Genomic DNA, 16,182 nt, shown 5'->3' on the forward strand with positions numbered 1-16,182 from the left:
GTTTTTCAGGAAGGTTGAAATTGGCACAAAAAAGAGTTTAGAAGTTTTCCATCTCGGCCCGAAAATCAAGCAGATACGTCCAAAGGCTTTTTACAACAGAAACTTTGCTCCTTGGTAAGAAGCATGCCTGTCTCATGAACTGGAAAAAGAAAATCTGTGACACAGCAGACTGGAGGAACACAAGTTGCTTCTAGGACATAAAATTCAAAGCCAAAAATCTGTATTCCCACTCCCTAAATCCCTAATCTTACAAGCAGCCAACTCTGTGTGCGGCAGTTTTAAATGCTTACAGAAGCATCATCGGGAACAATCCATCAACATTTTTACAGCTGCCTCTTTGCCATGCAGAAAGGCCATAACACTAATTTTATTCATGAATAAAAGCAACTTAGAAACCCTGATTGAGGATTTCTATGACAGGGAAAATATTCTTATTACATTCCAAAGAAAGCAACAATTTATCTGAGCATATGAAGGGGACTCTCCTGTACATGGCTGAAGCTGCATGTACCCCAATTGCACTTTTTTGTTTTCTTCAGTCATCTGTTACTTTACTTCTTCAAATACACATTAAATCAAATATTCTATTGGTCAAAATGGTTTGGAATTCATGGTCGCTTTTTCAGCATCTAGACAAAGCCTAGTTTTAACAGTTCAACAAGAAACACTGTCAGCGCATCGCCCATCGCGTGTCATGTTTAGCAGTGCATTCCTGCTCACTCTCCCTTCCCTCTCCCATCGTTGCACGAGGGATCCTACCAAACTGCAGGTCTCCGGTGGTGCACTATGAGGAACACAAAACCTGCAAACCTCAAAGTCTCCTGAATTAGGGTTTCACTCCACCAGAATTTAGCTTCAGTGTGGGTCACTTTGGGCTGATGCATTACTGTCCAGAGGTCTAAAAACATCCCCCCCAACGGCTTACAGGAATGAAGAAGAGAAAGGAGACAGGAAACAGGGCTGGCAGGATGCCCCAGGGAATCGGGAAAGAAGAGATCAGAGTAAAAAGCTTGACGAAAACTCCCAACCCCTTCTGTCAAGACCTTGATTCTGAAGAGACATTTTCAGTATGATCCTCCCACATCAATTACAAAAGCAACAGGGAAGATATGAATAAATAATTTCATAGCCAGATAAATTACTCATGTATGTATTTTATATATATGTAATGTTATGCATATAGCTGGGATTTAAAACTGCCATTTAGATAAAGCTAAAAAACCCCAACAAAACAACAAACAACCTCATCAAGCAATTCTTGGAAGAAGCCAATTTAAGACAGAGTAAGACATTGATTTTCTTTTTATCCAAACACAGCAACATATTTGGACACTGGGTGCTTCTCCTATATTAAGAAATACTGACTGCAATAAGCTACTATTCATTAAAAAGTCTTCTGTGCACTGGAAACTCACAATATGTTCTTTAGAAAAATAATTCCCTTTCTTCTTTTTCATTTTTAAAGCTAGACATTGAGAAATACTATGTCCTGAGATAAATGGCTTTTAAGTTAGATGACACAAAGAACACAGAAGAAAAGTTTTATTTCTTTACAAAGGCAATGCACAACCATATAAGACCCCTGGCACCTATACAGCTAATCCTCTTCTTGGAAGAGTTACATTCATGCAATAATTCTGTCCTAAAAACCAGGTTGTCCCTAACCAGGGCTATTAGGCACACAGACTTCAACATAATGAAGGCTGTAACTTTATAGGGAGTTGGAGCAGTCTGCAGTACCGTGAGCAGTGCATTCCTGAAACTCTCCTATACCAGTGTAATGTCAACAGAAAAGGCTGAGTGGTGATGTAATGTCTGAGGGCATGCCAGAGTAAAGACACTTTTTGTTTGATTCACAGGGTACAAGTTATTTCTCTCCACCCCCACCTTTTTTAAAGCAGGCAATAAGCAGTTATTTTACAGCTACAAGCATTATAGAGCCTCACATTATCTGCACAGTGAAAAAAAGGAATGAGCTGATAGCATTCATCATTGTGACACAGACAACAATTCCTGAGCAAGAAAAGCTTTTGATCTATTTTAGTTTGGAGGGGGTTTTGTGTTTGGTTGTGTGTTTTGTGGGTCTTTTTTTTGCTGCTGCCCATCACCATGGCCTCTGAGGCTCCTACACTTAAAAAAGCATTTGGGTACCTGAAGCCCTTCAATACTTCCTGTATCCTCAGATCCAAGAAGATACTTTCCACACCAGTCTAGCAACTAAAATCCTGAGTATATGAACAACATTTCCCAAATTCTAATGCTGACAAGAAGAATGAAAACTCCCCCAGTACCCTGACACAACTTCAGATTCTCACACATTCTATGATTTGTATGTACACAAACACTTGCGTGCACTAGGGTAAAGTCAGTGGGAGTTAGGTGCATAAAAAAACTGCCTTTAAAATTCTGGGCCTGGATGCCCGTACCAGAAGGATGGATAAATTATGCACTTACATAAATCTCTATAGCCAACAGAGGGAGTGGGCAGCTGAGTATCATGCTTGATCCATCTAGCCTACATCTAGCCTACTCTTCCTCCCTTCCACAGCTGTATGACTCAAGCAAGCTCCCAGATAACACAAATGGCATACGATTTTAAATGCATTTATCTAGCAACATCAGAGCTCTCCTAGAAAGAAAAGAAAAATTGGTGTCATGCAAATGAGGTCATTACACTCATGACATGGACAAAAACAGCATTCTGAGAGGAGCAAGAAGGCAATTATAAATGGGTGCAAGTAAAACATTGCCTCTCAAGCTCTGGTAGTTGTAAGAAACAAGAAAAGTCTGACTGTGGCATTTCTAGGAAAAATGCTTGCATATACTGCTGGCTGATTTTCAAATCAGATTCACTAGGGCAATAATGCTTTTGGAGGAAAACAACAGTGTGCAAAGACACAGAAAGAAACAAAGCTGTTAATCTTCCAAGATCCCCTCACCTAGCTCATGCTACAACTCACACACCCATAAAAATACCTGCAACAACTCAAAACCATCATAGCAATTCAGAACGTGTTCTTTTAAACTTGAAAAAAAATATCATTGGGGTTAACAGCTGAATCCTTCTGAGTTTCATTCCTTAAAGCATTAATGGTATTTCATTCTTTGTTAAGTGGTTTCAATGTTCTTGCATCGGAGATGCTCCAAAAAACCGAGCTGGTACACAGATCACTGCACACCTGCTGGTAGCAGGTTCCCCTCTGGTATGACAAGTCAGGAGTTCTGGACACAAGTCCTGTTGAGTACCTGTCACAATCTGTGGAGTCTAAAAAGGCAATACTGAGAAAAGATTAGTATAGAGAGCCTAACTGCTGTCAACAGACAAATCAATCACTGTTCCCCTACTAGTAGCCTGTTTTATATGTGCAAAGAAATTGTATTAATTTAACACGCACACCTTGTCAAAGTAAGACTAACACATCTGATTATCATGGAAATTTAAGTATTTAATTTCTTAAAATATAAGGTGATCTCTAAAGGAACTCATAAGTTGTGTGCTTGCAGCTCAGACTGCCATACTACAATCCAACAGCTCCATATGGGACTGTGTTATTTACCTAGATTTTCACCACTGTGTAACAGCCAACTTCCAAAGGCAAGTACTGAGATACTAACAGCTGTGGGTTTTAAACCCTGGTGGTCATGATTTACAGGAAAACTTCCTGCAAGTAAACCATTTTCCATGTACAAACTTCATAGAAAGATTAGCAAAGACTAGTTGTGTGAGGAGCTGGCTCTCACAGCACTGAAAAGGCCTCTCTCCGTCTCTCACGTACCCTCTGATCCCTTCCTTATATTGCATTCAAACACCGGCCTAGAGCTCTCTGAGTGTCAGTATAAGTCATTAACCCAGAAAAAAAAGTAAATGCTTCTGTCAGGTTAGGAAGCTGATCATAAAAGGTCTTGCATCACATCTGCTGGATAAGAAAGGCCTCCCCCTTTCAGCAGTTCATCTTTTTCCCAGTGCAACTGCATTCTAAGCGCTGATGAGTTAAGGATATCCCTTTCTTGCTAGGATTAAAATATAAAATGGAAATGCAACTTTATCAGATTAACTACCTGTGAAGACAACATAATTTGTGAACACAGGAAAGTCACATTTTAAAATTACCAGGCTCTGTATGAAGTATTAAAACCTAACTATTTAAGACAGGTTAAAAGAGAAAAAAAAAAAAAAAGATTGAGTTATCAGTACAATAAAGATGAAAACAAAGTTCAAAGCCAGAGAAAATCAGAGGTGCAATGAGAGATAATTTCTGAAGAAGTCTTCCTACCACAAGGGCCGCTCATAATTTGAGCACAACTTTCTTATCCTTAGATCCCTTCAAACGAGCCTTAGCCCACACAAAGTTTTGATCCTACAAGGAAATAAAAGCAAGAAATTCTATGAAGCTGACTTTGTATGGATCCCGAATGAAAGACGTTCTTTATTAAGACAAGGGAAGCAATATTAAATGGGAGAGGGGGTTGGAACCAGATTAAATTGGAAACAGATTTACTTCTTTTTTTGGTGGATTCTGATTTGCTGAGGGGAGTCTTGTATACATTATTTCATATTCACAAAACTCACCAAAAAGCAAACCCATACTAGTTGTATAGAACATGTTCTATGCAGAACATATAGAACTAGTTGCATGAACATTACATACTTTTTCATTCATCTTGTGTATCTTAACAGTAGGTTCCAACTCTAACCTTTTCTAGTTACACCTGGAATTGGATTCTCCCTAAGGGCTATCCATAGCATTGACAATCTTAGTCAGCTGAATTTGAGCGTTACTGAGCAGTTTCAGACCTATACAGTTGGACTACACGTTGGCATTTTCTGTGACTTCATTATATTTTTTCCTTCCAGTTGGAGGATGGGTATAAGCAGGTATCTAAATGTTAAAATCCACACCTCTAATATTCCACATTAAACTTCATCTGATTTCCAACTGGTTAGTAGCATTATGTCCTGCGACTTATCTGAACAGAAAGTCCATTAAGCCAAAAGAATATCAAGTTTTTTAAAAATGCAGGCTTCTGAAGTGCTGCATCAACCTGATACAGAACAGCCAAATTATTCCCATTAAAATAACACCACATCTATAAGAAAATGGCCTAGAAACAACAGACATTAAGGCTTTTTCAAGATCTTCAGTAACAGATGAGAAGCTAAACTCTGTGTCAGAGTGTACACAGTCCACTCTGGCTTCCAGAGGAGTAAAAGCGTCATCTTTAAGCTGACTAAATAATAGACCACAAATCACCAGCAGTTTTCTTCTTAAACAATACATGTGTTTGGCCAGTTCTTATACTAAACCACTATTTTTTTCAGGATGGTTTAATTATTGCATTTTTATATTCCTCCTGCCAAAAACTATGTAAAACTCAGAAACACTGCTCAAGTTCAGTGATGTAAATGTATTTCCTACTTGCAATCTGAAAGAAGCTCAACTCTGCCTCCTGCAGCAGCAGCAGGAGAATTAATTACCAAATTCTGACCACAGGAATTTTCTTGACGACAGCAAAGAAATTCTCAGATCTTAGTTCTATACTATCATGGCTTTCAAATACATTTTTTGTCCTTAAACATTATTAGTGCTTATTAAACACAGCTGTGCAAAGACAATATCCAGCTCTAGAATCATGGACAGAGTCCTGCCTTGGTGCAGTAACAAACTATTCCTAACCACCTGCCATCACAACGTACAGCACACTGAACTATAAAGACCTATACTCTAATCCAGTAGTATAGTATTAAAGGAGAAACATTATAATTTGAAGAATCAACCACTCCGTAAATCCACAATATTTAAGTTTTGTGTGATTGCCTCTACTGTAACATCAGGAGCAACACTGAAATGCAAGGAATATGCCTCCTTATAATATCTAGATAATACTGTCTACTCATGGTTCTCAAATCATATTAATGGGGCCTAAAAAGCCTCTGCAAATATTTTTCTTGTGAATATTATATTCCAAGTATTAGAACACATCAAATAAGAGGTAAAATTTATCACGTGCTTTGCAATGTTTTTCTTTTTTCAGAGCCTTGCAAAACAGTTCTGAGGTAAGCCTACATGCGTCCTGCGTCCTGTTTTAGCTCCTGAATCAGAAAAAAATATATATATCCTTATTACAGAGGTGTTTTCAAACATTCATGGAAACTGGAGACATGGGACAGCCATTGCTTGCTTATTACCTGATCACGATCACCTGCAAAACAGCAGCTCTTCATAGTACATGAGTTGAAGTACCCTTGGTTGTCAAACTGGAAGACAGGCAGCCGGCAGTGGATGTCGTAGAGGACAGGGGGAAGGCGCCGACGCAGTGCCAGCAGCTGGGTTCCATTGCTGTTGAACCGGACACTCATGGCACTCTGAAGGGAGAGGTTTCCACCATAGCGGAGCAGTGAACTGGGAAAAGAGAAGAAACAAGTGAGTTGGGTCACGCATATGAACTGAACTACTTAAAGACAGAACTCTAACTTTACTGAGTCATTTCAAACAAACGAGCCCACTAACCTATAATCCTATGTAGTTTTTGCTTCAAAGCATCAATTCCTGAGCAAACTTGATCCAAAATCTGAATGACAAACTACCAAAATACTAAGACTCTAAAGTCTTCAGAACAGGAAAGTTAAAGACTGTGAGTAAATTTGTTAATAACAAATACATTTCCTGCACAGCAGCAAAGTCTCACAGAGTAGCCTTAGCCTTAAAAAGGCTATTCTTGTAGTTCTGCCATATCTGCATTTGAGATTGACCCTACCAGTAGTCAGCTCTTTTTGTTCAGCTGCTGCCTGAATCCAAGTAGCCCAACCTTTTTTTTTTTTCCTTTCTTTCCTGCTCTGGCATGGGATGGCATTTTCTCTGATTGTAGATACTCTGACCATTATCTCATTTCTGCTTCTATTTACATTTCTACAAGGCATCAGAGGATGTTTGAACTCTACAATCAGTTCCAGTTGTCTTAAAAGGCCATTTTACTAACAAGTCATTGCAAGAAACGCTAAAATAAGTCACTTGGCTAACCTCAGACTTGCTTCATCCAAAAATATTGCCAAGTAGGAAAGGCAATTATGCTACCACATGACACTATTACCTAAAACTCTCACATGGTTGAATTAGCTGGTTTCTTTGTCCCATATAAGGCTGTATGATCAGAGCTGGAGTATCTGCATCAGTTCATATTGACATTCATAAGACAAAACCAAAGGGTCTCAAGTTTCCAGGCTCTCTCTAAAACAATAACAGAATATGGAATTTGCTCCATCCAGGAACCTGAAGATCATCAAAGCATACCTGAAATTCAACTTGCATTGTATGGGCTTTCTGGTTTTTTCGAAGATGTAATTCAATCCCTGTACTTGAAATGACTGTGTGTATGAAACGGGAGACAAAGAAGGAAAACATTTTATCCCTTTTCTGTTCAGTGATCACCAAAACCTCCTTAAGCAGTACCAGAGCTCAACCTTTTGTTAACAGGTTTTGAGCAAGCCCCATCAAATCTTGTTAAGAGCTGTTTCTATGTGCTTTCTGGACCAGAAAAGGCATGCCAGCACAGAATTTGCAGATTCTAGAAGGAAGTTTCTTCACAGATTTTAATGCATTACACTGCCTGATGTAGCCCTCTGTCCCAACATTTGTGAAAAATGAGTCACTCCACATGGATGGGAAGCCACATTCCATGCAGGCTGAAACATGCATCATTGCATGAGATACTGTAAAGTTAAAAAACCCTACTGTTCCTAAGCCAGAGTTTAAAAAAAAAAAAAAAAAAAAGGCAAAATAGAAGAGTCCATACAATGAATGCACTAGAAATACACTGCTCTCACACACATGCATTTTGTGAACTGAACAGTTAAAGCCAGGGTGCCACAAAGGAATCAGAAGTTACACTTCCAAAATAACTAGTAAGAGCTTCAAGCTGGGCACCAAAACTTCGGAATGCCTGTATCAGCAGAAAGAGTACTGCTAACATGTGAGTTCTCCTCCTCCTAAGCAAAGCCACTGAGCTTCTTAATAGCATTTATGGTTTTTAATGAAAATGAAAGAAAATGTAATACTAGAAACTAGCCTTAGAGACAAGGATTTACGATACTCCTCACCACCTCTAGTTTCTGTTCAAGATCAATGAAGTACTTAGCCATCTCAAAATACTCAGGCAGGCACAAAAATAACCCAAACAAACCCCCCAAAACACACAACTTCCCCCCCCTCTTCTCCCCACCCAATAGGTCTGTGTAAGCCAAGAATTTTTTCTATGGAAGTTTCCACTTCATTAAAAAAAAAAAAAAAAAACAAAAACAACAAAAAACCCAAAAAACTACAGCAAAACACCACCACTCTGCCCCCCTCCCAATCACACAAATTAATAAAAAAACAACCCCAAAAAACAAAACCCAACCAAAACCTCAACCCAAAAATCAGGCAGAAGTAATAAACTCAGAATTTTTTGGCTAAGAAAGGTCAAATTTTCTATAAAAATACACACAAGTTCTCCACCATGGATAAGAACACCATAACATACATGTACCAGCCAGGCATAACGTTAAGGTGCAGCCACTGGTGCACCAAAACTAAGCCCCTCTCCTCATTACCAGTTCTCCTCCTCAATCTAAACAACAACTCAGAATTCTCTCCTGTCTACAAGCAAGTGAGCCTACCAGATGCCCCATCCTTTCAAATCTTCAGGCAAAGTTTCCATGGTTACTGTTATTATGCCCTGCCTGAAATATTTTGAGATTATATTTTATAGTAATAGTAGCGTAACATCAAACTAGCTTCCATTCTGCTTACAGATGTTTTCATTAAGCTATGGCAGTCAAAGCTATCAAAGAAAACACCTTTTGGAGTTGAATTCCATACTGTGCTTCAATGATTTTAGTGTAACAAAGCCCTATAAAAGAATACTTCAGAAATTAAATGAGTAAAAAAGGCTACAACTTCAGAAAATATGATCATATACACACATAAGATGACTAGAATTAAGGAACTGCATAGTTAAGACCCCTAAAAAGATCCACAGCTTTGCCTACCTCATACCCTCGCCCCACACAATTCAGCCACATGTGTAGTGGAAATACAGTCTGTGCTGCAGTTCCTTGGACATTTGGCTCAAAAGAGAAAGAAAAAGACCAAACAAAACCAACCAAACAAAACCCCCAAACCTCACATTAATAAAAAAGGCAGTGGGCTAAGTCTGGCTGATAGAGAAAGAAATGCTAAAATAGCTATTTGCCATGCGTATATAAGGGGAAAGCAGTTTTTAAGCATGTTCAGTGTCCAAATTATTATCTCCACTTCCCCAGTTGTACCATGGTGCTGCTCTGTACCTTCAGGCAGTGCTACTTCTGGATTTTTTCACACAGGATTATGTGGGGCAGTGTAGACATGCTCGAATATGTTGCTCATGTTAGAACTGCCACTTCTGCCTGCTCCTTATTGCATGCTCCAGCAAAGGAATGCCAGAGGCAACACCTTCTTGCAGTTACTAAGTTTACTGATGCATCAGCCTAAAGCAATACTCTCTTCTTGAAGACACAGACCATGACAGCTAGTGAGAAATCTGAAGACAAGCCCAAAAGGGCACCTCTGAATAAGATGGTTGCCCCTTCTGCCCGAGGCATTATCTTTATGAAACCAGACTCAGACTACTCTGGGATTTAGTCTGCTTCCAAATTCGGCTTGTCCAGTCAGCTGTGGAATGCTGATGTTGCCTACCAGCTCGGGAAGCAATATAGAGAGACACACATGCCTTTCTGAGTAGTTGGTGGGTTTTGGTTGTTGTTGTTGTTAAAAAAAAAAGTCATCTTGTATGATTAAGAGAAATATTTAGTTCACAGACGGAACTTTACAATCCAAACACACATGCTGGTGCTGGAGGGAGGCTGAGGAGGGAGAGAATGGACAGTTATGTGCAATATGGTCATTTCCGCAGTTGAATACGCTGCGCACAGGCAGCACTCAAGTGTTAACTAAATACCAGCTCAGCCAAACAATGGAAGGCTTTCAATCCAAGAGTAGCACGGCTAATGTAAATAAATCCATTTCTACTGGCAGCTAGTGGGGTGAGGGAAGAAGTAGTCTCACTGCACTCAATCTGCAGAAGTCGTCTATACCTGAAACAAGCATTTTCCTTTCCTCCTTTCTCCCCTTTTCTAAACAAAGAAGTTGTTTCATTCTTTTTGAAAAAAGTCAACTGCTGTAGTGGTAACATAAGCTTAACACAGGCTATTCAAAAAGTTAGCTTGGCAACAGACAGTGGCCATTAAAACTGAGAGAAGATCAGTGTCTCGGTGGAAATAAAATAAAAGCAGCATGCATGACAGCATTAAATAGAACCGTTAAAAAACCCATTGAATAGCTTCTCTTGATAAACTACGAATCTGACAATGAACTGCAGTACAGACACTGTCCTTGGGAAATGAGTGTCATTTAAGAGGGAGAAGGAAGGAAGGAAGGAAGGGAGAAAGTGTTGATATCATAAACAGCAGTGTGTGAAACTAACTTAATGAAAGAATGACCTTAAAAGGAAAAAATGAATTGAATGCTCGTAACTAATACACACCATTACATACAACTGTGTTTGTCAGCATTTCTGTAACCACAAAATTGAGGAACTTCTAACTGTGCAAAAAGAACTGGAATGAAACTTGGCAAACAGAATCTTGGCCTGGAAAACTCCAGAAAGGCTTGGGGTTTTATTTGGAAGAAAGTTATTCAGTGTGTGTAAAACCAATAGAAAGAGCCAAATTAACCAATAACAGAAAAGCAAGCACAAGATCAATTAACATACATACTTAAAAAAAAAAAAAAGTAGATTACAACTTTCACAAAAATCTCAAGACAGTTTCTTTGAAAAGCAGGTAAGTCACGTCAAAGCGTATGGAGTTTCTCTGCATGTATTCAGAAGTGTTAACAACTGTGAAGGAAGTCCACCAGTGTCTTAAGATGAAAAAGGTACACAAGCTATACCCAGAATTTTATTATTTCTCAGTAACATGCTCATTTTTCTAAATTCTGTCATCACTATTTCAGATTATCTCACTACCTTTACAAGAATCCTCAACAGGAAGTAAGGGGTATTTGCTTGGACTTTAAAGAATAACCAAGTAAAACAAAGGCTGTGTATTGTCAGCAAAACTAAACACCTTCGTTTTCCTTCAAAAACATACAACTAAAATCAACTGCATCTACCACAACTGGAAAAGTAGGGAATTCAGGGTGAAGATTCTGAGTGTTCAAGGATGTGTCATTCCTCCTGCTCTTTTCTGTTAGGTCAGTAACATGTAAGTTGGTATAAAAAGCAAGCCCCTACCATAAATTAACTTTCATGTGTGGCAATCTCTGAGGTGAACAGAAGCTTCACTTTTTCCTCCAAACATGGAGGGCAATAATTGACTAGGTTTTTTTAGTAAGAGAGATTGTTATCCGATAACTGACTTCAGAATCTGGAGCCTTCAGAGTGTCAAACATGACCAGATTTATGTACCCAGAGCAGCCAGACCTCAAAATGGCAAAAGCTTGCATGTTTTGGTCCTTATGATCTAATTGAATCACTGTATGCTAATATTGCTTCACCAGAGATCCCAGGCAGTTCTCCAGAAAGCATTGTTCTCCTTTTTTCTGCCTTCATTCACAGGAATAAAACTACAGAATTTCAGTATTTTGAGGAAGATGACAAAATCAGAGACATAAAGTATATTAAACTCTTCCCCTCATCTGTATTACTTGTATCTTTTTAGGACTTAAGGCTTACCTCTGTCATTATAGCAATTAAACAGTAGCAAATGACAACAAATGACAAAGAAAAACCCTATTTGTTTGAATGTTTCACATCCTCCTCCAGCTGTATCCAAAGTTTGTTTTGGTCTTATCACAGACCTGTTCCCAAACATTCTCCCTGTCCTAGGCTTGCCCTCACTCCAGATCTGCAAGTCAGCAGGCACAAGATTGTCCTATTCTCCTCTCTGCTTGAATCATCTAGGTGTTACTGTAATGTAAGTAATAAATGAGATCTAATAGACAGTAAAATAGTTTTGCAGGAAAAGCACACACATACCCACCCCCCATTTAACGAGATTAAAAAAAGAAGAGCAAGTAGAGAATACAAAGTAAAGAGCAACTGTTTAACAACCACAAGCAAGCTAGCTAAACCACTTGATCATTTTCCTCCTTCTCTAATCTCTACATTCCACAGTCAGAGTCCATTATTCAGCTTGTTTAGAAATAGTACCTTGTAGGATGGAGTACAGACTGTGAGAGAGAACACTGCTCAGCTAAATCCAGCAAAACACAAAGGAGTATGTTCCATCAGATAACCGGACAGAGAAGATTCAAATACAGTCAGACATGGCATGGGAAGATGACCTTTAGGCCAAATGAAGGAACAGGAGCTGTTCCCAAAATGAAGCACATGCCAAAGCCAGTATAACACAAAGAACACAGACAGCAGAGAATGTCACCTCAGAAAAATAATCTGAGTGTAAAGGTTGGTAATTCTTTCTTAAGAGTAAATCCATTTTCACACCTTAGTGTCTATGCAAAATCAGTCACATAACAATACTGCAGACTCACAACACATTTCTTATGTACATTTCTGTGCTGCAATTCTTGTATTGCATTAAGAAAGCGGAGTAACATCAGCCACACATCTGTCCTCTCATCCAGTAATATACATGCACTCACTCCCCTTCTCTTCCCTAGCAAAGCTGCATGAATTTTTAATTTAGCAAAGCTAAAAAAGCTGAAATTAAATAAAAGTACAGCAACACGAAAGTAGGCCTTTCTTCTGACAGGAAAAGTGGGAGTTCCAAAATGCTCCTGCAGAAGCACAGTCCTGCCTCAAATCAGTAAAGTTTTTGCCTTTAATAGGTACAAGATGAATAAAAATTATCACATAAAGCTAACTGAATGCAACCGCACACACAACTTTGGCCTCACCAAGCTGGTTCCACCAGTTTCCCATGGACTGACATTTCAAAGACTAATTCTCTTGTCTTACAATATGGTTGAACTAACATTTCATATGTTCTCCCAGTAAATGCACTAAGAGGATCTCTCCCTTGTACTCAGTCACCAATAATTATTTTGTAAGTTTTATTTTCTTTTTTAAAACCAAAAATGGTATCTCTTAACTCCTTATTTTAATTCCCTCCTCACTGAAATGAAGCATAAAGGTGATTAGGGCAAAGCTTATATATATGATCACAGACCTATCTCTTTAAGAAAGCATGCTACAAAAGCCCATGAAATCAGAGCTTCTTTTGAACAACAAATTACTATCTTACGCTTTTTAAATTTGCACTGTAAGGACAATACTTTGCACTTCAAATTCTTGCTTTAGAAAGACCAGTGTGTTAGAGAATTTCAAAGCTTACAAAAAAACTTAAGCATCATGAGGCTACTGAAGTAGGCAGTATTCCCATTCCTTGATACGGGAAAAAATAAGGGCAAGAGAGGTCAATCAACAGACCTATACAACACTGTGAAACAAAACCAGGTTTCCTGACTTCTTGTTTACTGCATAAAGCTAGTCATATTCTTGAAAATTGTAAACATGAATACCACCGCTGCTTCTGGGAGCAAGCAACATCCCACAGAGAAAAGGGACAGTACCTAGCTTAAAGTGTCTGACCAGAACCAAAGCAGGGCTAGTGTGGGAATGCTAGTAGGTATACATTGCAGCACAAATTAGTAGGCTGCAACAAGGCTTTTACCATGGGTCAGATTCTACCATCCAGGCTGTTTCTCCTTCCTCCAGAAGACAGACCACACTACTCCTGCTCCACCCAACCACCTCTCCCACCCTCCTCAGTGCTATTTAAGCACTTAGCAGGAACGAGCTACAGCTGCACATCGTCCATGTCAATCAACCCACTGCCTTCGGGGCGAGGCCACAGCTGCATGTTATCAATGCTAATCAACCCTCTGCCTTCATTCCTCTACAGGTATGGAAATTTAATCTTCAAATCAGAAAAAAACCCCATGCATACCATCTGCAATGGACAGTGTGATTTTAACAAATGAAGGTTTGAGAAAACTACTAAATCAAGACAGGAAACACTTAACAGATGAAACACCATAGCCCTGTCTGAGAACAACAAAGAATTAAAAGCTGAACTACTAACAATACACATTTTTATTATACAATTTGAACCTCAATGCTCCAAAACTCAGTTGTGTATCTGATCAACAGATCTGGGGATGCTAGAAGAAAGTGAAAAATCTTCCATTGTGTCATTGAAAAAACCTTCAACTATTCAGTTTGTACATCAGTGGACTAACCTGAATACACCCCACTACAGGAAGGATACCAGCCTAAACATAGAAAAAGCTAAGCTAAACCATCTGTCCCAAGAGGGGCTGACAAGGCCAGACATAAAGTAGGACTGCAAATGAGAGATGGAATATGTAAATCTGAAACAGAAGCTAAGTGAGTTAATTCTGCAACAAGGACAAGACATAAAAGGTGGGAAAAACAGACTACAGCACCTTTTTCACATACTTGAATATTAGGCAGTATCTGGCAGACTTGCACACTTACTTAAGTATTTCTAGACTACCTATTAGTTGGTGCTCACACCAGCAACAGAAAAGATTACTTGCTTTATAGTAAAAAATATCTAGCAATAAATTCACTGATTTACATCTTTTGCAACTTTAGTGCAGCACTTCTGTCTTTAAAAGGGAAAAAGAAAACAAAGAAAAAAGCATCAACTGGCTGCAAGTGGCAACCACAAAAAAGTAGTCCATACGCAGAGAAGTGCACTCAGCAGAAATACCATTTAAGCCATAAGCATGACTAAAGCCTTAATCATTGTCACCATCTCTCTTTGCCCGAAGTCAAAAAGGCTTATTTGCAACTACTCCCTCTTTTCTTCAGTGGCCCCCTATTAGAAAGGCAGAGGAGACTACCTTAGATGTTTCTAAAAATAAAGTAGTAATTTGATTTTGATAAACCTGTGGCTAAGTTCGGAGATCTATTTATGGTTACAATGAGGAAAACAAAGCCAAAAAACACCCCAAAAAATACCATTCCCCCAGATGCCACTACCACTCAAAAGTTCCTTCAACACATCCCAAAGATTTCCAGAAAAGAATAATTCAAACCCTATGAACTTATGCAACAATCGGCTCACTTTCCATGACATTAAAAGGGACTTTTAAGAAATAATGGAAAACAAATAGAGGAAAAAAATATCCAAGTTTAGGTTCTGTGTTATTTGAGGCACATATGCCAAAGCAGATGAGGATGGTACATGTGTGGGATGAGTTGTATTTCCTGAACTGTGAAAGAAGAGAGTTACTTGAACTATTTGAGGTGGTGTGCTTGATCCATACTGGTGAGTGCCTAAATAGCACTTAAAATTCGTTATACTGTAACCTAGCTAAATTAATTACTTTAAGCAGTATAAAGTTAGCCAAGATTCACAGTACATGGTTCAGCTGGGAAGGGAAAGAAATGAAAAAGTAGTTGCCAAGATCCACACATTTTTCCTGCATTCATTAATACAGTGCTCTGCTTAGAGTAGGACTGACAAAGGTCTCTGAACAGAAGCATGCAGCACACTTCTATTGCACTGAAGTAATTTAAACAGGCAATTGCCAATTCAGTGATGTATAGGACTCCTTCATCTGCGGGGGCTTTGACAATCCCAAAGTACATGCATTAGAAGCGATTAGAATCACAAGCGTTTTTCCTTTATGTGCAGGGTCAAAATGCAAAACGAAGAAAAACCTTAAATCTCCACATACTATTCCTGCCATTCCACTCCTGTAGCCATCATGTAATATCTTATTAAAAACCTGTAAGGAAAAAAAAACATTACAACCAAAGATGGCACTTTGAGAAAATTCCCAATCCACCAGTCCTAGCCTCTAAAGAGGCTCAAGAACCTCGCTGAGCTCATTGTCAAAAACAAACCCTTGTGGTTACTTTCCTGCATTAGTATCTCCTGCAACACAGTCAACAATACTGGATCCCCTCATGTGCACTTCCAGAAGCTCAGTATTTCAGCCAACATACCAGATATTGCGGTAACACAGATAAAACTAGCAAACAGCTACCTTTCAGAGTGAGCTCAGGAAGGTAAACTAGAAAGTATAAAACTCAGCATGTGCATCACCATTTCACAGAAAATAAATGCTGTCTCTGTTCTTCTGGTATGGCCTTTAAGGATCAAACACCTTG

At 38.9% G+C, this 16,182-nt stretch overlaps 1 protein-coding gene across 4 annotated transcripts in view; it reads right to left on the reverse strand.

Moving 5' to 3' along the window:
• Window positions 1-16,182, reverse strand: part of DCAF5 (DDB1 and CUL4 associated factor 5) — a 78,250-nt gene that overhangs the window by 31,349 nt on the left and 30,719 nt on the right. For all 4 annotated transcript variants that reach the window (XM_080396498.1, XM_080396501.1, XM_080396500.1 and 1 more), the window contains exon 6: window positions 6,188-6,401. In XM_080396498.1, the coding sequence (XP_080252624.1) occupies window positions 6,188-6,401 (214 nt within the window). The remainder of the gene's footprint in view (window positions 1-6,187; window positions 6,402-16,182) is intronic.

This window comes from Falco punctatus, assembly GCF_963210335.1.
Source record: "Falco punctatus genome assembly, chromosome: 7".
Lineage (NCBI taxonomy): Eukaryota > Metazoa > Chordata > Aves > Falconiformes > Falconidae > Falco > Falco punctatus.